The sequence below is a fragment of the Heterodontus francisci genome, chromosome 16 (genome assembly GCF_036365525.1).
Source record: "Heterodontus francisci isolate sHetFra1 chromosome 16, sHetFra1.hap1, whole genome shotgun sequence".
NCBI lineage: Eukaryota > Metazoa > Chordata > Chondrichthyes > Heterodontiformes > Heterodontidae > Heterodontus > Heterodontus francisci.
The window spans coordinates 86,313,394-86,335,588 of record NC_090386.1 but is presented as its reverse complement, the minus strand read 5'-3'; the positions used below and the strand labels follow the sequence as shown (position 1 = coordinate 86,335,588).

The following is a 22,195-nucleotide window of genomic DNA, read 5'->3' as shown; positions in this document are numbered from 1 at the left end:
GAATGGCAGAACAGCTGCCGTTCATAAGTAAAAACAGGAGAAGAGCAAGAGAGTCAAACTGAAACCTGCAAAGAATAATGAAACATATGGGGGAAGAGATTATAGGCTGAAATTGTTTATTATATGTTGAATCCAGAAGGCTGTAAAGTGCCTAATCAAAAAATGAGGTGCTGTTCCTTGAACTTACGTAAGCTTCATTAGAACACTGGAAGAGGTCAAAGACGGCAAGCTCAGGGTGAGAGCGAGGTGGAAAGTTAAAATGACAGGTAACTGGAAGCTCGGAGTCATGTTTGTGGACTAAGCCTTATGTTTGCAGAAAACCTGCGTTCAGTCTTCAAACACGTCACCCAATCTACATTTGGTCTTCCCATTGTAGAGCATCTCTGAACAAAACTCTTCAAAACTTCCTCCACTGAAGACATACATCCTGCCCTTACTTCACCTTCCCTCTTCATAATAGCATAACCTCTGACCCACCATGAAGAATATCATGGGAGATCTGCTAGTTGTTAGACCTTAGTGAGACCGTCAAAGTTAATATACGAGATATGAATCCCCAGACCAATATAAAGAATTACACAGCAAGATTTCACGTTTTAAGAATTTTATTGTTACAACTAAACTAAAAGAAATTCCCATTAATTAAATAGTACTTCCAAATTACAAAGAAAGGTATTTTATTTACTTATTAAAAGACCTGGACACCTCACACAGCACAGTCCTCTTTGATGGCGAAACCTTTGTAGTTAAAAGTCCCGAACTCCTCCCAGTTGCAGTGAGTTGGATCTCCAAGACCTTTCGTGGAACGTGGGCATCGCTGGCTAGGCCAGCATTTATTGTCCATCCCTAATTGCCCTTGAGAAGGTGGTAGTGAGCTGCCTTCTTGAACCGCTGCAGTCCTTGGGGTATGGGCTCACCCACAGTCCTATTAGGAAGGGATTGCCAGGATTTTGACCCGGTGATAGTGAAGGAACGGCGATATACTTCCAAGTCAGGCTGGTGTGTGGCTTGGAGAGGAACTTGCAGGTGGTGGTGTTCCAATGCATCTGTTACTCTTGTCCTTCTAGGTGGTAAGGGCCGCGGGTTTGGAAGGTGCTGTTGAAGGAACGTTGGTGAGTTGCTGCAGTGCGTCTTGTAGATGGTACACACTGCTGCTACTGTGGGTGGGTGGTAGAGGGAGTGAATATTGAGGGTGGTGGATGGGGTGCCAATCAAGGGGGTTGCTTTGTCCTGGATGATGTTGAGCTTCTTGAGTGTTGTTGGAGCTGCACCCATCCAGGCAAGTAGACAGTACTCGATCACACTCCTGACTTGTGCCTTGCAGATGGTGGACAGGCTTTGGGGAGTCAGACCTGTTCTTGCAGCCACAGCATTTATGTGGCTGGTTCCAGTTCAGTTTCTAGTCAATGGTAACCCCCAGGATGTTGACAGTGGGGGAGTCAGCAATGGTATTGCCATTGAATGTCAAGGGGAGGTAGTAGCTTCTCTCTTGTTTGAGATGGTCATTGCCTCACACGTGTGTGACGCGAATGTTACTTGCCACTGCTCATTCTCTGAGCACTTTTGACCTGAACGTCCATGAATAAAGTGATTGTTGGTGATCCTATTGGGCTTTTACTTCTCCACAAACCTCAACTTTCAAAACAGATTCAAGTCTTCGCAGCATTTTGCTGTATCAGTTTTTTTCTGAGAGCAGGTTTTCCCTCTCTCTGTCCCTTGAGGCTATCACCCTGATTGTCTTGCTTTCTTACAGCCTGTTCTGAGGCTGCTACCACTGGTCTTCCTTCTTTCTTACAGGCTATCTGGCTTCATAAAATCTGTTACATTTATCTCAAATCAAAAGTCAATCACTCATTGTCCTTTTCCATTAGGCAAAGTCCAGAACTCTGGCTTCAGCACAGTCACCCAGGCTGTCCATTTTTTCCAGGTGTTAGCATCTTCAGAATTACTGACTCCTTGTTTACGATCCGAAACTCTGGGAGGGTGAAACCCATTGTTCTTAAGGTGTTTTACCCCTTCAGTCTCTGTTTTTCAAAACAATTCTTTGATCTGTTCTCCTGGTAACCAAGATTCCTGTCTTGTCTTTAAGCAGAGTTGATGTGAGGTCACTTGTCTTCTCTGACGCCATCTTAAACTTTTAAAAATCACAGTTTTTAAAACATAATCATGTTACAAAGTCCAGCGTTAAAATTTGAGCTTCATAGTGCCCTTAGTTTTGGCATTACTGGTGCCATTTTCTTACCAAAATGGCATCTGCACTGGACAGATGCACTTCTGGCACAGTGCATGTTAAATGCTATCTTGGTGAGGACACTAGCGCGGGCATTAGGAGCGTGGTCTGGAAGTATGCAGCTAGGCAGACCATGCTGCGCTCAGCAGCAGTAAGAACTCCCCACCAATGCTATTTAAAGGGATCATCAATAACTTTCAGGTTAGTTGCTAATTACTTTCTACTGGCTCAGTTTGAGTTAGTGGAAGTGCTGGGTATTTTGAGGAGTTGGTTACAGTTGATGAAGTCTGTGGGGAATGGAGTGGTGCTGCACGTGAAGGAGGCATTGGTTGTTTTTTTTTATTCTTTCATGGGATGTGGGCGTCGCTGGCAAGGGCAGCATTTGTTGCCCATCGCTAATTGTCCTTGGCAATTGAGTGGCTTGCTGGGCCATTTCAGCGGGCATTTAAGGGTCAACCACATTGCTGTGGGTCTGAGTCACATGTAGGCCAGACCAGGTAAGGGTGGCAGATTTCCTTCCCCAAAGGACATTAGTGAACCAGATGGGTTTTTACTATAATTGAAAATAGTTTCATGGTCACCATTACTGAGACTAGCTTTTTAATTGCAGATTTATTAATTTAATTTAATTCTGCCATGGGATTTGAACCCATTTCTCCAGAGCATTAGCCTGGACCTCTGGATTGCTAGTCCAGCAACAATACCAGTATGCCACCATCTCGCTGCAAGGGTTCTGGGTAAACCAATTGCTCCCAGTTACGGGTGCTATTGTTGCAATTCTCCTCAGGCATCAGCGTAAGAGGGAGATAGAACAGAGGCAGCAAAGAATAGGGCAAGCTGCTGGAAGAGGGAAGGGAAGAGGGGGAGAGGGCTTCCCAGCAGGAAGCCTTATTCACGTGGGTCTTATGGGAGCGCATCTCTTACCAAAGCCAGGAGGGGTTAGTGTGTCATCTGCAACCATTCCATATCAACTTTATCCAACAAAACATCCAATATTACAATATTTCCTTGTGCATTCCCTTAGTGCCTGTCTTGCGGATGCCTTTGCTGGCCTAGTGATCCTACACAGCGTGGCTGGTGGATGGCTGCTGACTTTCACAGCGGGAGAATGCAAATGGCCTTGCAGGATGCACTTAAGCAGTTCTAGGCTTGGAAGGGCTGGCTTTGGGCTGCAGCACCTCAGCATAGACGGCAGCAGTCTGGGATGCATGTTAATAGCAGGGTTACTGATGGAGTGGCAGTGGTGTGAGTCAAAATGCAGCCATCCTGAGAAAGGACGGCAGGTTCCTGCTCCACGGAGCCACTGCTCCTCCGCAGGAGCGGCCCCTCAGCAATCCTAGTAATCTACTGGAGCACAGATTGCTGGACTGCTGTGAGACCATGAAAGCTCCTTTGCACACTGGTAACTACAGCCATGATGGCAGCAGTCTGAGCCTGGATGGCAACAAGCCGAGATTTCATGACCGCAGTGTGACTATCCATTGCAGCACTCAGACACTAGGTGGCTTCTGCTTGTGCTGCAATGGAAGCTGAGACATCGGCCCTTCGTCGGTGCATCATGGTTGGGTCTGCAAGTGTTCTCACGGAGTTGGCCACCACTTCCACACTGGAAAGGATGGGTTCAAGCTCTGCGCTAAGGCCTGTACCAAGTTGGAACTGGACGCCTCCATGCTCCTTAACAGTGACAGCAGGCTTTCTGGCAGGCCTGCCAATATAAAAGCATTTCTGTGTACATGCTCATCAGTCTTTTCCTGTACACTGCCTCATCGAAATCCTCATGTGAGTCCTCTGCAACAGAACCTGTGTGTGACCTCGCCCTCTGGGGAGCTGGCACCCACACTATCCTTTCCCCTTGTCCTGGCCGCAGGCCACTCCTGCCTAGTGACTCACTACATGCACGTCTCACCTCTATGCTACCCTCTAATCCTCTAATATGCAAGCAGTGTCAGTATCTGAGCTGGTGGCTGCAAGTGTGACATGGCGTGATGGTGTTTCTTCATCATCAGCTTCTCTTGGCCTTCAAGCTCCCGCATCACTGCCTGGCCAGGGGGAATTTCTTGGGTAGCTGGAAGGAGAAAGGCACGGGAGTATGTTTGTGGTGAAGGGAGGAGGGGGAAAAGCAATAGGTCAATGCTTACATCAGCTACAGCTTGAAACTCAGCAGGGATTGTGGGATGAGGAGAAAGTGAGATATGAGAAGCAAGATTAGGTAGGAATATACCATCATCTTCTATGGTCTCAGCCCCATCGCTGGCTACGGCCTCAGCGATTGCCACTTCAATTATGGCAACCACCATCTCCTCCATGGGGATGAGAACATACAGTCGTGCCTGTCCCCCGCCGCATATGTGCTGCTGTCTCCCGTTATGCGCCACCTTGTCCTACAAGAGAGAGGGAAGTGAGTCAGTCAGTGTGATGCAACGTGTTTGGGTGATGTAGCTCCATAGTTGATTAGCTGGCATTGTACACAAACTGAGATGTGGGTATGAGAATTGCAGCAGTGCTAAGTGTAAGAGGGCAAGCTGAAGTGATGAGTATGAGGTATGAGTCTTGCCTGATAGAGAATGCTGATTAGTGAGTGAAGGGGGTGTGGTGCATTGAGCAGGGTGTCTGAGGCCAGTGGTTGAATTGTAAGCATATGTCAGTTGAGGATGAATTCACTGACCTTGACTACTCTTGTAAGGTTATTAAATGTCTTGCAGCACTGCATCCAAGTCCTTGAGGTGACACTGTTCACATTGTTCTCTGTGATTATCTGCTCCCATTCCCTTCTAAGCACATATCTGGAGGGTCTCTTATGTGCGCACTTCCCCGCCCCCCCACCCCCCCAAGTAGATACAAGGTATCATTCCTCCTGTCCACCTCCTGCACTAGGGCATTGAGTGCTGTATCAGAAAATTTAGGAGCCTGCTCGCTGACGTTTTGCACCATCTTCATTCTTCCTGTAGGTCAAACACTCTTCCACAATGGCTTCCAGTACCTAAAGCATGCCAGAATGCACCCCACCTTTAAGAGTGACAGGCTGGCTTTGAGTAGTGCTGGCTAGCTTTAAGTGGTACAAACCTAGAATGAACTTGGACCCCCTGCTGAAACATTCAGCCACTCAACAACACATTTAGCACTGGGCAGCACAGCGCTATTATTTAAATAAGCCAGCAGTACAAAGTTTGCAGGCTGCCTGCATTACTTTGAACAGACACGGATTAATCATGATGCTCACTTCTATTTTGGAAGGCTGTTGAATTTTTAACCTAATAATTCTACATTGTGCCAGACAACAGGCTGAAAATATCACATTTTGTTACAGGCGCAAACAATTTCTTACAAGTTAGAAAGAAAGCTAATTGTTTTTAAAAACCCTTACTAACACAGCAGATAGAACATCTCTAACTTCTAACTGACTTCAGTAACAACATTTAAGAAAACAAGAAGCAACAGTTGGAACTGTAACTGGCCCGAGCATTGAGTTTAAGAATGTATAACAATTAAAGCTAATAGTCTTTTAAAGGGACACACACCTTCAGCAGAAGCAATGCCCATTGGGGCTGCAAATCTATGGGAGGATCTTAATAGAAAAGTTATAGCACAGAAGGAGGCCTTCAGCCCGTCGTGTCTGTGCTGGCCAAAAAACTAGCCACCCAATCTAATGCCACCTTCCAGCACCTGGTCCATAGCCTTGCAGGTTACAGTACTTCAGGTGCATGTCCAGGTGCATTTTAAAAGAATTAAGGGTTTCTGCCTCCACCATCATTCCTGGCAGTGAATTCCAGACACTCACTACCCTCTGGCTGAAGAAGTTTTTTCCCATGTCCCCTCTAATCCTTCTACCAATCATCTTAAATCTGTGCCCCCTGGTAATTGACCTCTCTGCTAGGGGAAACAGGTCCTTCCTGTCTACTGTATCTAGACCCCTCATAATTGTGTACACCTCAATTAAGTCACCCCTCAGCCTCCTCTGTTCTAAGGAAAACAACCCTAGCCTGTCCAATCTTTCCTCATAGCTGCAACTTTCAAGCCCTGGCAACATTCTTGTAAATCTCCTCTGCACTCTCTCCAGATCAACTATGTCTTTCCTGTAATATGGTGACCAGAACTGTACGCAAAACTCCAACTGTGGCCGAACCAGCGTATTATATTCTACAGTTCCAGCATTACATCCCTGCTTTTGTATTCTATACCTCGGCCACTGATGATGCCACCAATGATTGTAGGGTGAGGGGGAGGTCCATGCATTTTATTGCTACTGGAGAGTGCCTGGGCCACTAGGGGAGTATCTAGGGCACCCACCTTGAGACACATGCCATACGTTATAGCCAAGATTACCAGTTCTGGGGAAGGTGATGGGTCCCAATTCCAAAGTGCCTCCCGATGGTTCCCTTAGTAAGTAGGAAGTATTTGTTTTCTTTTATTTAAATAAAAATCTTTATCTCTGGCAGTGCAGATCATGTTCCCAAGATCATTGGATAGCAATAAGAAATGGCGTTCCCTGGCCAATTTCCCCTTCCTAATTTGGGAAGCTAACTGTAGCCTCACTATCTTCTTTCTAGGTGAGACCACCTAACTTAACTAAAAACAGAAAATGCCTTTGTACCACCTAACATAACCCTGATAGATGATTCAACTCAGGAATTTTTATGATCTGTCTGGTTTAGCTGTCTATTGCCCTAACCAGCTGTGTCACTAGCGTGCTTGTTACTTTAACTATTTGTGAAATTTCCGTTTGTTTGCGAAATCCTGCAGAATTTCCCAGAAACACCCAGCTTCAGAAGTAATCTCAGTTTAAGTATAATACAAGTTAGATGCAGAGTAAAGCTTCTGCTCTGCCTTAACAATGCACTTTCAGCCCAACCTCAGATGGGCACCTCCTAATGCACCTGGGCAATACTTTCACTTCTCTCACCAACCATCCTTGCAGCTTCTCTGAGTGAAAGTGACATTTTCTTTTAAATTGAAAGGTCCTTATCATCATTTTACGTTTTCAGCTGCCCGAGTAGAAGCAGGTTTGGTGTTGTTCCAGTCAGCGTGGCAGTGCCTCCGATACTTGCAGCATAAGGAATGCAGATAAGGAAGCCCTTCCAGAGCCTCTTCTGGTTCGCCTTTTCCTTCTTCTGTTGATCTAATGTAAAATTAACATCAGTCTCAGATTTCTGTGGATGGTCACTGCTGGGGAAGGAAAGCAAAAGTTTCGCATCAGACAGCGGCTCTAGTTAGCATATTTAATGTTAATGCAAAAGTTCCAGGTGTCAGTAGCAACAGCTTAACATAAGTTACTAGCCAGAGCAGTATCATGTGTATATACCGATGAATGCATAAAGCAAAAACGCCAGACTATATAAGATACATAAAAATTACAGTAAATGCAATACCTACAGATCAGAGAGAAGTCAGACAACTGTAGCAATTAAAAAGGATTTTAGTAAGATCTTACATAAGTCAAAAGTATTCAAAAGGCAAATTGCATTTTCAAGATGAGATTTTATAGAATCATAGAATGGTAACAGCACAGAAGAGGCCATTTGCTCCATCGCGTCCATGCCAACTGTCTACAAGACCAACTCACCTAGTCCCACTACCCCGCCTTTTCCCTATAGCCCTGCAACTTTTTCACTTCAGATAATTATCCAATTCTCTTTTGAAGGCCTCGATTGAATCTCCCTCCACAACCCTCTCAGGCAGAGAATTCCAGATCCTAGCCACGCACTGCGTAAAAAGGTTCTTCCTCATGACGTGGTTGCTTCTTTTGCCCATCACCTTAAATTGTTGTCCTCTGATTCTTGACCCTTCTGTCAATGGGAACAGTTTCTCCATGTCTACACTGCCTAGACCCCCTCAGAATTTTGAAAACTACTATCAAATCTCCTCTTAATCTTCTTTCCAAGGAGAACAGCCCCGGCTTCTCCAATTTATCCACATAACTGAAGTTCCTCATCCCTGGAACTATTCTCGTGATTTATTTTCTGCACGCTCTCTAATGGCTTCACATCCTTACTAAAGTGTGGTGCCATAATTGGACACAATACTCCAGTTGAGGCCGAACCAGTGTTTTATAAAGGTTCATCATTACTTCCTTGCTTTTGTGCTGTATGCCCATATTTATAAAGCCCAGGATCCCTTATGCTTTGTAAACCACTTTCTCAACCTGCCCTGCCTCCTTCAATTATTTGTGCATATATATTCCCAGGTCCCTCTGCTCCTGCACCCCCTTTTGAATTTTATCCTTTATTTTATATTGCCTCTCCTCATTCTTCCTGCCAAAATGAATCACTTCACACTTCTCTGTATTAAATTTCATCTGCCACTTGACTGCCCATTCCATCAGCCTGTCCATGTCCTCTTGAAGTTTACTGTTTAGAGATACAGCACTGAAACAGGCCCTTCGGCCCACCGAGTCTGTGCCGACCATCAACCACCCATTTATACTAATGCTACACTAATCCCATATTCCTACCACATCCCCACCCGTCCCTATATTTCCCTACCACCTACCTATACTAGTGGCAATTTATAATGGCCAATTTACCTACCAACCTGCAAGTCTTTTGGCTTGTGGGAGGAAACCGGAGCACCCGGAGAAAACCCACGCAGACACAGGGAGAACTTGCAAACTCCACACAGGCAGTACCCAGAATTGAACCCGGGTCGCTGGAGCTGTGAGGCTGCAGTGCTAACCACTGCGCCACCGTGCCGCCAAACCACTTTATTACTATCCTTCTCATAGTTCACAATACTTCCAAGTTTGTCTCATCTGCAAATTCTGAAATTGTACCCTGTATACCTAAGTATAGGTCATGAAGATAGGTCAAGAAAAGCAGCAGTCCCAACACTGACTCCTGGGGAGCCCCACTAGCTATCTTTCTCCAGTCTGAAAACCAACCGTTCACCACTACTCTCAGTTTCCTGTCACTCAGCCAACTTCGTATCCATGCTGCCACTGTCCCTTTTACTCCACTGCCTTTAACTTTGATGACACTTTATCAAATGTCTTTTGGAAATTCATGTACACTACACCAACTGCATGACCCTCATCAACCCTCTCTGTTATCTCATCAAAATACTCAAGCAAGTTAGTTAAACACAATTTGCTCTTAACAAATCTGTGCTGGCTTTCCTTTAATTAATCCACATTTGTCCAAGTGACAAATACTGAACTAGTCAATAACCAATAGGACAGCTACAGAATATTAGTATTGCAGTATGACATAGAACATTTTCTGCTGAGAGAGACAGCGAGAGAGGGAGAATAGCATAGGACAAAGGTAAGCATTAGAAAGAAGGTGATAGAACTGGAGGCTGTTGGAGCAGTAGGGAACCCAAATGTGGTGGGAATTTTTTAAAAATGGTTTAATCCAGCGGATAGAAGTTAAAGAACATTTACTGGTTATACTGTTTAGAATTCAGGTCATAGGATGTTATGATCATACTGTGAAGGGCTCTGGTCAGACTGAACCTTAACTACTGTGTCCCGTTCTGGTCACTAAGAAACAAGAGAGACATTTAAGCATTGCAAAGAGTCACAGCATTGATCTCTAATCTCAGGAATCTTGGCTATGAGGAAATATTGGAAAACAGCCTTTTCAGCCTGGCAAGGAGACATTTGAAATGTGATCTTATAGATGTAGATACAACATGCAATGGTATAGAAAAAGATAATCAGTAATACTATATTAAATTAAAAATGTGGGAGTAGGATAAGGAGGCACAGATCAAACTGAGTGATAGCGAGCCATCCTTCGTTGCACAAAGAATGAACAACACTTGGAGTAGTCTTCTGGGCAGAACTGTAGAGGCGGAAATACTAAAATTGTTTCAGAAACATTAAATGCAGCAATGGATCTTTCTGGATGGAAGAATTGGATGGGGCATGTCTTATAATGTTGTAAGGGAGCTTAAGCTCAGAGGAAAACAATCAAAGCATCTGAGCAGGTGATGGCAGAGTTGGTGAGTTCAAAGGTCAGAGTGGCAGAAGCTAACAGTGCTTATATGTAGGGTTAGGCCATTATTTGCATGGATAATGCAAAGTGTATCTATCAGTTGACAAAATGAGAAAAGGGTATTCTTAGACCATAATTAGACATTTTCTGCAACGACAGGTATTCCTCTGTCGAATGTTAGAATAAAAGAGTTTATTAGTTTTAAGATAAACACATCAACCCATGTTAAACAGCAGACAAAAGAATTTAATGCGAATATTTGAAGTGTTTGTACATTAACATGGCAAAGTGCAATTTCACATCAAGGCTATTGATGAGACCCTCTTATAGCTCCTAAGCTTACTTTTTTGGTTCCATTATGTTTCTTTTGCAAATATGACTGAAACACATTGAAACTGTTACTTTGTACTAAAAAGATTAAAGACCCATTGAAGGGCTTTTTCTTTTAGAATAAATAACTTATTCCTAACAGTCAGCTTAGAGTGCATTCAACCTCCACTACCATTTTGTACATAATACTTTTAACACAGTACCTGTCGTCAGAAATAAAACATGACACCTCATTGGGTGATGGTTCCTTTGAAGTATTATCTGGGGAAGAAAAAGAGAGGGAGCAGAAAATTCTATTTTATTCAATTTTGTAAAGCAGGTATCAATATTACATTTCAAACTAAAAACTTCTTATTTTGTAACAGGCAGCTTTTGCATGTACTAGGAACTAAATGTATGGAGATGTTAATTAATGTTCTTTAAGAGGCGGACATTAAAAAAGTACAACTAGTGTTAGATGCTGAGGTGATTTAATCATACAGAAAATAATTGTCCAAAAGATTAAATCTGGTCACTTACTGTTAAATTCTTGGGTGGCTGGTTAACTGCTGCACGTTTGGGCTGGATTTTCTCTTCAGAAAAGTGCTTATTTTGTGACAGTTTTGAGGTGGTATAAAGAGTAAAATGGGTGCTCTAGCTTATTGTCCCAATCCTGCCCCAGAAAATGATCACCAAATTTATCCTCTTCAAATTACGCCCATCGCCATTCGTGTCCACCACGAAATGCATGTAAATGGAGGACGTGGGCATGACAAACTCCTCCTACAAATTCCCCCACTATTTCCCCCGGTTAGTGCCGCTGACCCGTCCACAGGAAGCACCATTGCAGTATGAGCAGCGGTAACCCTCCAGCAGATACAGTGGAGAGCAGACCATCCTATTTCAAATTTCTGCAGGTTGTCTGGACTTTCCCTAGACTTTCTTACCCCACAAGAGTCCATCCCTTCCCATTCTCACTTCAATGAGTAGAACATCGAAGGATGCACCAGAAAACCTGGGTCTCTGAGCTTCCTTCAGTCATATTTGGAGTCTTTCACTTCCTATAGGTGTTGCTCCAGAACTGACTAAGAAGGTGAGTCCCTTTGGCCAGCGGTAGCATTTAAATCAAGCACAACTTGGTTTCTTCCCTCCCAGTGGCAGTAAGACTAGGACGAGGTGTTTTATGTCTGTAAATCCATCCTGCATATAGAATGAAAGAACTGCCAGAAAAAGCAGCGCTGGAGTCACTTGGGTGAGTAGAAGTCCTGCCTACTTCTAACCTGCCAACTAGAGGAAAATCCAGTCCATCACTCTGTCTTGGAATCCAACAACCTTCAGAATCCCTTACTTGTAATACACAAGGTAATGACTCAGTTGAAGCACATTAATAATCTGGAGGTGAAATTCTTCCTGTTACAGCCTTGATCCAGACATGGATATTAGAACTGAATGCTGTAGGAGCTGTGAGAGTTACTGCTCTTAACACCAAGGTAACATCCAACTAGGTATGGCACTAAAAAGCCCTTGGTCAATAGGGTCAATGGAAAAACCTTCCAATGGCAAGAGTCATAGCTGGCATAAAGGGAGATGGGCATGGTTATTAGCCAAATATCATGGTCACTAGACTTGCTGCTGCATCCTCAGCCCAACTATCTTCAGCCAATTCATCAATGACCTTCTTTCTACTAGGAGTGGGGCATTTGCTGTCCTTTCTGCAGTGTTCAGCTTGTTATGACCAGGTGTGAAAGGTGTCTAGGAGTCTTTTACTGTCTTCGTCTGGTCTTATTATAACAGGATTTAATTTTTAAACACACTGTGTTTTGAGCTCCCCCTTGGTGAATCCTTGTTCACCACTTCCCACTTATAAGGCAAAGAAATTAGCATAAACAGGCTTTCTTAGGTTTAAAGAAGAAAAGTGAAATTTATTACTTAAACTCTAATTTGGTTAACGCCTATGGATGTACGACACACCCACGCTAGCATGCACATGCAATACACACATGCAAATAGGGACAGAGAAAAGCAGAAAAAAAATAAAGTAGAGCGGTTTGAGGCAGTCTCTGAAGGGGGTTTCTTTTATTTATTCATTCATGGGATGTGGGAGTCGCTGGCTAGGCCAGCATTTATTGCCCATCCCAAACAGGTGGATGAGGGTAAAGCAGTGGATGTGGTGTATATGGATTTCAGTGAGGCGTTTGATAAGGTTCCCCACGGTAGGCTATTGCAGAAAATACGGAAGTATGGGGTTGAAGGTGATTTAGAGCTTTGGATCAGAAATTGGCTAGCTGAAAGAAGACAGAGGGTGGTGGTTGATGGCAAATGTTCATCCTGGACTAGTTACTAGTGGTGTACCGCAAGGATCTGTTTTGGGGCCACTGCTGTTTGTCATTTTTATAAATGACCTGGATGAGGGTGTAGAAGGGTGGGTTTGTAAATTTGCGGATGACACGAAGGTCGGTGGAGTTGTGGATAGTGCCGAAGGATGTTGTAGGTTACAGAGGGACATAGATAGGCTGCAGAGCTGGGCTGAGAGATGGCAAATGGAGTTTAATGCGGAAAAGTGTGAGGTGATTCACTTTGGAAGGAGTAACAGGAATGCAGAGTACTGGGCTAATGGGAAGATTCTTGGTAGTGTAGATGAACAGAGAGATCTTGGTGTCCAGGTACATAAATCCCTGAAGGTTGCTACCCAGGTTAATAGGGCTGTTAAGAAGGCATATGGTGTGTTAGCTTTTATTAGTAGGGGGATCGAGTTTCGGAGCCACGAGCTCATGCTGCAGCTGTACAAAACTCTGGTGAGACCGCGCCTGGAGTATTGCGTGCAGTTCTGGTCACCGCATTATAGGAAGGATGTGGAAGCTTTGGAAAGGGTGCAGAGGAGATTTACTAGGATGTTGCCTGGTATGGAGGGAAGGTCTTACGAGGAAAGGCTGAGGGACTTGAGGTTGTTTTCGTTGGAGAGAAGGAGGAGGAGAGGTGACTTAATAGAGACATATAAGATAATCAGAGGGTTAGATAGGGTGGATAGTGAGAGTCTTTTTCCTCGGATGGTGATGGCAAACACGAGGGGACATAGCTTTAAGTTAAGGGGTGATAGATATAGGACAGATGTTAGAGGTAATTTCTTTACTCAGAGAGTAGTAGGGGCGTGGAACGCCCTGCCTGCAACAGTAGTAGACTCGCCAACTTTAAGGGCATTTAAGTGGTCATTGGATAGACATATGGATGAAAATGGAATAGTGTAGGTCAGATGGTTTCACAGGTCGGCGCAACATCGAGGGCCGAAGGGCCTGTACTGCGCTGTAATGTTCTAATCTAATTCTAATCTAATCTAAATGCCCTTGAGAAGGTGGCGGTGAGTTGCCTTCTTGAACCGCTGCAGTCCATGTGGAGTAGGTACACCCACAGTTCTTGTTACTGTTTCTGTGTTTCCAGCTCGCCGTAGAGTCTTTGATTGCAGACAACTCTTACTTTTCATTGGGGCCCTGCATTCTTCATAAACCTTGTTCACATAGGAGACTTTTCTCTCTTTGAGTTCACGTGTCTTCAATGGGTCTTCCATTCCATGAGAAAGAGATGGGAGCAGACAGGAGAGAGGTGTTCTCAGTCCAGGAGAAAAGAGCTTTCTGAGTTTCTTTCTCTCAGCAAGTTCAAATTCAAACATCCAGTTAGTCATGTGATTAAACTGGCCTGACCAGGTCTTCTGTGTATTGGAGAAGCAGGGACTGGGTCTCTTGTTCCAACACTGTCTGCCAGCATGCAAATGTCTTTCCAGTCAGGGGCTTGGCAATTCCTTATAAGCCCTCTTTTCTTCCCAGCCACAATTTTAAGTTTTAATGTTCATGTAGGGAAATAATGTGTGCCTCAATCTTGGCAGGTGGAGGCCATTTACAACTCCTCTCGAAATAAAGCAGCCCATGCTATCCTACAATAAGACCTGAACAACATCTAAGCTTGGGCTGTCAAATGGCAGGTAACATCTGCACCATATAAGTGCTAGGCAATAACCATCTCCTACAAGAAATGCCCTAACCACCTCCCCCTCAAAAGTGGCCTATGTGGATGTTCATGCCTTTCTTGTAGCTCTTCTGCTGGTGTTATGGCTCCGTCACCTTTGAATACTTGTTTGGGCAGAAAACTGACTAAACACCATTGACAGAAATTTTCTTGAAGCTTTTCTAGCTTTGATAGAGGTTCAACTGAAACCCAGTTTATGTGCGCAAATAGATTTGCGCCAAAGTAATGGCGGCGGAAATTCTCACACTAATGAACATCAGCACTGCTTTGCATATTAAAATATGAGACAAGAGTTCCATATTATTGATAAGCCATAAGACATTGGACACTGGTCACCATCTTAAGAAGAAATATTAAATTAATACAGAAATGCAAACCTCCCCAACCAGTTTTGCCTTCCTCTTGTCCCTTCTCCTCCACTCACTTTAGTTGAAATAAATCAATGGGAGTGAGTGAAGCCCAATTTTTACATCCAGCCTGGATATGGAGTTCACTTCAAGCCTTTTAGTTGGAAGATCCAATGCACTAACATTGTAAATACCAATGTTGTACAGCTTATTTGGGTTACCTTTATGGTCTAAGCCATCTATGCCATCTTTAAGATTAATAGACTTCTGGGTGACTTCCATGCTACCAGATAAGCTTTGGAGCACTGCAGTGGCTATAGGCATCATCATGGCAGTAGTGGCAGTGTTACTAAGCCACATTGACAGAAAAGCTGTGGTTATCATCATTCCCAGGATAAGCCTACAAAACACAACACAAGAATAGCAGTAAATCTTAGCTACAACACAGGTTTCTTAGTTTCTGAATTAGAGTAAAGAAAGAACAGTAAAGCACTGTAATGAAAATGGAAAAAAATTCTGCAAATATGCATTACTGCAATACAGCATCTAAGGGAGAAAGAGACTTTTGGGGGTAGATTTTCAATTTTCCACCCAGGCATAAAACCAGCACTGTAAATTGGCCCTCCGTTATTGAAACTGTCCAATATTGGGTGGTTTCTGTAACGGGTAGCAGATCCATAACAACAGTTCTACGCCTGGTAGCACGTTGTAAATCTAACCTATTAGGCGTGGCTCCACTGTAATTATATAACAGAGATATCACCATGATTCTTAATGGAAAAATATATAGTTTTTTGGTTATTCTAATCAGTCAATGTTAATTGGGTTCCTGAGTGTAGCCAGCTAGCCAGCTGACTTTGCAATGTCCTTGATTTCTCAATTTCACCTACAGGTTGGAGTATGGGAGATAGAAATGTCACACTGGTGCAATAGGGGCCTTTAAGACTCACTATTCGAGCAGCATAGAGGGAGTTACTCTTTAGTTGTTGTGCAATACAGATGCTGGAGGTCTGAAATGGGAATATGTTCAAATGTGCCAAATTTCAGCATTTTTTAAAAGAAGTTCCAGAGTCTGTTACAAGACTCTTGTGTCCACGAAGAACAATTACTACAATACTCCCAATAGACCAGGAGAGAAAATAGTGGCTGGTTCTTTGGTCTTTGTAGAACACCACTCACAAGGAGTGCTGATAGAAATTCACAGGCCTGTAGTCTTCGATTTTCCACCCATTCATTTCAATAGATAGAAAATCAAAGGAGCTCATCATTTCTTAACCAGTACTCCCTGCAAGTACCATAGTCTAAGGATACGGGATAAACCTTTCAGGACTGAGATGAGGAGAAATCTCTTCACCCAGACAGTGGTGAACCTATGGAATTTGCTACCACAGAAAGCAGTTGAGGCCAAAACATTGTATGTCTTCAAGAAGGAGTTAGATATAGCTCTTGGGGCGAAAGGGATCAAAGGGTATGGGGCGAAAGCGGGAACAGGTTACTGAGTTGGATGATCAGCCATGATCGTAATGAATGGCAGAGCAGGCTCGAAGGGCCAAATGGCCTACTGCTGCTCCTATTTTCTATGTTTCTATGTTTACCACTCAGTACTAATCAGAAAATCAACTCAATAGAATCAGCCCATTATTACTATGTAGGTAGGTTATCAGATATAAGTAAAAAGAAAAGTTGTGTTGTCATACGATAAAACATTACGACCAGTATCTTCAGTGTATCAGCGCAAAAAAACCACATAAGGTTACTAAAAGAATAAAAGAACCGCAATGTTAAAAGTCTCATTGTTTTTTGGATTGGGATGAGAGGTGATATTTGATGCTCCAGCAAAGGATAACTGAATATTTTACAATTTACTTATGAAAAAATTAAGTCTGGTTTCCCTCTCCCTTTCCCATTCTTAATAAATTTTATGATCTATCTAATGCACACTCTTCAAATGTTTGACTCCGGTCTGTAGTAAGGCTTAAATTATATATTTCTTTCACTTAAAGGTTAGACTGTCTTTTGATCAAAAATTCAAATGGGGATGTTTCCTCAATTTAGTTCGCAATATTGTTATTTAGACATGAAAAACTATTTTACGTGTATTTTTGCAGATTTGAGGCAAATTCGCAAAATACCCATATCTTCTAGGATACTCAATACTTTATCTTACAACATCTGAGCCGAGATATATGAATTATATTTTTTAATGTTGACATTAACTCATTTAAAATGAATGGATTAAATTCGGTCAGTAATGGCCGGTAGAAAATCTAAATTATATAGTGTAAAATATTATTAAGTCTGTCTGAGAATCTGTAAATCAAAGGCAGAAATTTTCACCTTCACAACTTGGGCAGCATGCAGAGCAGACAGACCACCTATTATAGAACAGGCACAATTTGAAGTTTCACTGACTTAAATGGAAATGGAAATTGATTGTCTTCCACAACAGGTGGATGACCCAAGCAATATTTCAAATATTTAACCCAAGAAATGTTTCACTTAACCACTTCAAACCATTAACATTTAACAAAAATACATGTGAATATAGGGTTACCGTTCCAGATTGCTGACTGTCAGCAATTTATTTTTGCTTTTGTTTCAGATTTTCAACATTTATATTACTTTTTGTTCACATGACACTGCTCTGTTGACTAGGGGAACTGTTAATCCATTCAAATTAAATGGGTTAATACTGGCATGATAATGCACATTGGGAAGAATATGCTCAATTTATCCTTCATAAGAGTGTTAAATATAAAATGTTTATTGAGTAGGTGAAGTGGGAGATGGTGGTGTAGTGGTAATGTCACTGAGCTAGCATTCAGAGACCCAGACCAATTCCCTGGGGACAAGGGTTCAAACCCACCATGGCAGCTGGTGGAATTTAAATTTAATTAATAATTTCAATTAATTAATTAAAAAATCTGGAATTGAAAGCTAGTCTTAGTAATAGTACCATGAAGCTATTGTTGATTGTCATAAAAACCCATCTGGTTCACTAATGTCTTTTAGAGAAGGAAATCTTCCATCCTTACCTGGTCTGGCCTACATGTGACTCCAGACCAAAGCAATGTGGTTGACTCTTAACTACCCTCTGAAATGGCCCAGCAAGCCATACAGTTGTCAAGGCATTTCGGGGTGGGCAACAAATGTTGGCCTTCCCAGTGATGCCCACACCTCACGAAAGAATAAAAAACAACTCTAAAATTTTAGCCCCAACTTCTCTCCACAGATGGTGTCAAACTTGCTGAGTGTTTCCAGAATTTTCTGTCAAAATCTAACATGGACATTGAGGCTCGAATGCTTCTTTACATATCATGCACTTTTGGTATTTTCCAACTTTTTATGCTGAATTTGCCATTTGGTTATAAATAAAAATATCATTAGCAATTCCACTACCAAACGCATCTTCCCCTCCCTTCCCCTGTCAGCATTCCGAAGGGATCGTTCCCTCAGTGACACCCTGGTCCACTCCTCCATTACCCCCACCACCTCGTCCCTGTCCCATGGCACCTTCCCCTGAAATCGCAGGAGGTGTAATACCTGCCCATTTACCTCCTCTCTCCTCACTATCCCAGGCCCCAAACACTCCTTTCAGGTGAAGCAGAGATTTACTTGTACTTCTTTCAATGTAGTATACTGTATTTGCTGCTCGCAATGTGGTCTCCTCTACATTGGGGAAACAAAACGCAGACTGGGTGACCACTTTGTGGAAAATCTCCACTCAGTCCACAAGCAGGACCCTGAGCTTCCGGTTGCTTGCTATTTCAACACTCCCCCCTGCTCTCATGCCCACATCTCTGTCCTGGGATTGCTGCAGTGTTCCAGTGAACATCAACGCAAGCTCGAGGAACAACATCTCATTTACTCAGGCACACTACAGCCTGCCGGACTGAACATTGAGTTCAATCATTTCAGAGCATGACGGGCCCTCCATTTTCCTTTTATTTTTAGTTATTTTTTCTTTTTTTCTTTTTTACATTTTTTACAACTTTCTTTTTCATGTTTATTTCATTTCATCTTAGTTTCTTCAGCTTGCTTACCCACTGTTTTTTTTCATGTTTGTACTTGCTGCTGTTCAACCTTCAGTCCGTTAACGCCCTATCTGTACCAATGCTTTGTCTTTCAACACACCATTAACATATTGATTGCCTTTGCTCCATGACCTTTTGGTCAGCTATGTGGCCTTGTCCAATCTACACCTTCTCCTTTGTTATCTCTTGCCCCACCCCCGCCTCACTTGCTTATAACCTTTGACATTTCTAATATTTGCTAGTTCCCAAGAAGGGTCACTGACCCGAAACGTTAACTCTACTTCTCTTTCCACAGATGCTGCCAGACCTGCTGAGTGGTTCCAGCATTTCTTGTTTTTATTTCAGATTTCCAGCATCCGCAGTATTTTGCTTTTATCATTAGCTTTTGTTTGTGAACTGCTGTTCTATTATGTTGCAAATAGTTTTGCCGAGATAAGCTGGGAATTTCCTTCAGATTTCTCCTGCGCCGTTGCCGTAAAAGACTGGCGGAAATTCCGGTTTGCATGCTTTATCAAAGGGTTTCCGCCAATTTTCTGCCGAAGTTTTTTTTGGTGGTTGGTCAGTCGAAGTCGGAAGGAAATTTGCGTCGATAGTGTGAGACTAAGTTTGATTGAGCAGATGTTAGCAAGTGGATAGATAATTGGTAAGCCCCGAGGTATTCACTTCTACACGGACAAATAGGAAATGTATGGCTTTGGGTTTGTGTTTGACCAGAATTATTGTTGGACCACTGACGGACAAATGGTGGTTCTAGAAAAAGTCTGCAATTGTAACATGTCCTAGTCTGTCATTGGCTATAAAGGATTGATTCTCAACTGGGGTTAATAAGAGCATGCCTTCTCTCCTGAGTTTAATCAATAAATGAAAACTCATTTTTATTACTTACATGGATGGAGACAATCCCACAAACAAGAGGACAGACAATGCTATTCGGCGGTGCAGGTTCCACTGCTCAATCGCCAAAGCCATGATCAGGCCACTCAGGAAGAGAGCATTGGTCTCAGCAAAGTACTGAGGACAGACCTTGCTGGCTGGTAAGATACCGAGCAGAGGGAAAAGACAGATGGGAATCAATGATGTCACAGCGATTGGCAAAGCTTCCGTGCACCAGTACACAGCCATGAGAAGAATCACGTAGAGACATTTTCCCTCCTAGGAAAGAAAGATTTATTTTTAAATGCAAAGATTATTTTTTATATAAGGAAAACTGTTTGTGTTTCTTAGAATCATAGAATGATATATCATAGAAAGAGGCCATTCGGCCCCTTGTGTCTGTGCTGGCTCTTTGGTAGAACTCGCCAATTAATCCCACTCCCCTGCTCTTTCCCCATAGCCCTGTAAATGTTTTCCCTTCAGTATTTGTCCACTTTTTTGAGTGTTACTATTAAATCTGCTTCCATTCCCCTTTCAGGATACCCCTATCAGCGTTAAGTATTGTGATTTTGCAGCCAGTATCAGCTCCTTCTTCCCAGATCGAACTTTTGTTGCTTCCTTCAAACACAATACATTGTTCTGCTCCATTGGAAATTCTTAGCGAGGTAAACTCTGATGGAAGCCAGAGGCCGCTATTACTTTGCATGGTCCCTTTACAACAGTTCGTTTTGGGACCTCTACATTTTACTAGGCACTAATGTTAGTTCTGCCTAGGTGTCAAATCCACACAGGTATGATCGTGAAATGGCATGTTTTGCGCCAGGTAATATAAAAATAGCTGGCAAATAGGTGACACACGAGTAAAGGACATTGAACGATTACAAAGAGACTAAAACACCAATGTTATTTCAGTAGAGAACGCAGAATCAAGCCTTACATATTTCATTAAGATCAATCTGGAATATATTACAGACAATCGTGTTAGTCCCTTCCATAACTCATTCGGTATTCTACACATTGAAGAAATAGTTAGCAAGTTGTTTAATGTTTTTGTTCATTTATTGACCATTTAATCTACTGAGATATAACATGCACAGCAGTATGAAGTGGAATTAATGCAGTTTAAAATTGACCTGGGATATATTTTTGTTGCGAAACAGATCTTCCAAAGTTCTTACGCAAATTTATTGAGTAGTTGAAATGTGATATAGAGAGACGGGGACTTCAGGTTACCACTATTTGCTACTTTAGAATTCCTGCATTTGGAAAGCCGAGGGCTGTGCATTCAGGAAGGAGCCAGGGAGCTTAGCGTCTTTTTAGACAGACTGATCTGAACTTTATGCTTCTCTGAAGTGTTGCCCTGTTGTGCAATGAGAGGGACACGTCCTCGTTGTGTTGGGATGACACTGTTGCGGGCAAACAATGTGAAGAGTTTGGTCTAAATGGCGCACCTTTTTCAGAAAGAACAGGTTTACTATGTCAGCCGACAGAGGCCACAACTCTCCCTCTGAAGATCACTACAATTTAATATAAAGGCGGATAAACATTTCAGTAAACTCGACTGCCAGTTTCCAGCAAGAATACATAAATAAATTAAACATTCATTCATGGAATAATAGTTGGCAGACAATTAAGTGGTTCCAGCATTTCTTGTTTTAATTAAGGCACTTTAATGTTTTCAGAAAAATCCCATTGGGTTCAGTGGGAGGCTTAAGGTAGTACTTCATATGCACTCCCCACCCCTCTCCACAAAAATGGCTATGTGCTCTTTTGCAACAAAACCCAATCTAATTTACCTATAGCATGTCTCACAGAGGAGTCTTTACCTTAGGAGGCGCGGTGAACAGAATCGGTGAAAGTAGCACAGGTCCCAAACAGACCACGATGCTCTTGCGAAGGCTCCAAGCCTTCTTGGCGATCACCGCGATTTTGACCATGTCGCCAGTCGCTGGGCTTGGCGCACTCTCTCAGCGTTCTCTGGCACTTAAGCAGCAAATACTCAATGCGTGCAGCGCAGACAGACTTTAACCATAGCGCCTGACCTCCCAGTCCAAAGGCTTTAGTGCTGATCACCTATCTGTGAATGAATAGTGGCCCTCCGGGTTTTAATTAGTCGCAGTCCACATGGACTGCAGCGGTTCAAGAAGGCAGCTCACCACCACCTTCTCAAGGGCAATTAGGGATGGGCAATAAATGCTGACCTTGACAGCAACGCTCACATCTCATGAAAGGATAAAAAAAAAGTGAAATATGGGTTCTGCTGCAATGAATTCTCAGCGGAAAAATGTCCATTGAAGACTTTATTCCCTCAGCGAGGAGCACCATGCCTTGAGTGGAACAACTTCTCTACAGAACCGATTGCTGTACTCAAGAATGTTCAAACCTAAAGAGGATGTAAAGTGAGTTGGATATCCTTGTGTGAGGTGGCACAATAGCAGCAGATGAAATTTAATG

General features: G+C 42.9%; 1 protein-coding gene across 2 annotated transcripts in view; it reads right to left on the bottom strand.

The window, feature by feature from the left end:
- The window catches only part of slc13a3 (solute carrier family 13 member 3), a 65,408-nt gene extending 43,632 nt beyond the window's left edge, over positions 1-21,776 (bottom strand). The window contains exons 1-5 of one of the 2 annotated variants that reach the window (XM_068048530.1): positions 21,568-21,776; positions 19,755-20,020; positions 15,056-15,234; positions 10,695-10,752; positions 7,205-7,390 (exon numbers count right to left, since the gene is read on the bottom strand). In XM_068048530.1, coding sequence (XP_067904631.1) covers positions 7,205-7,390; positions 10,695-10,752; positions 15,056-15,234; positions 19,755-20,020; positions 21,568-21,678 — 800 coding nt within the window. In that variant the 5' untranslated portion in view covers positions 21,679-21,776. Of the gene's footprint in view, positions 1-7,204; positions 7,394-10,694; positions 10,753-15,055; positions 15,235-19,754; positions 20,021-21,567 lie in introns of both variants that reach the window. The other variant, XM_068048529.1, reaches the window with a different exon arrangement.
- Between the last annotated feature and the right edge of the window lie 419 nt (positions 21,777-22,195).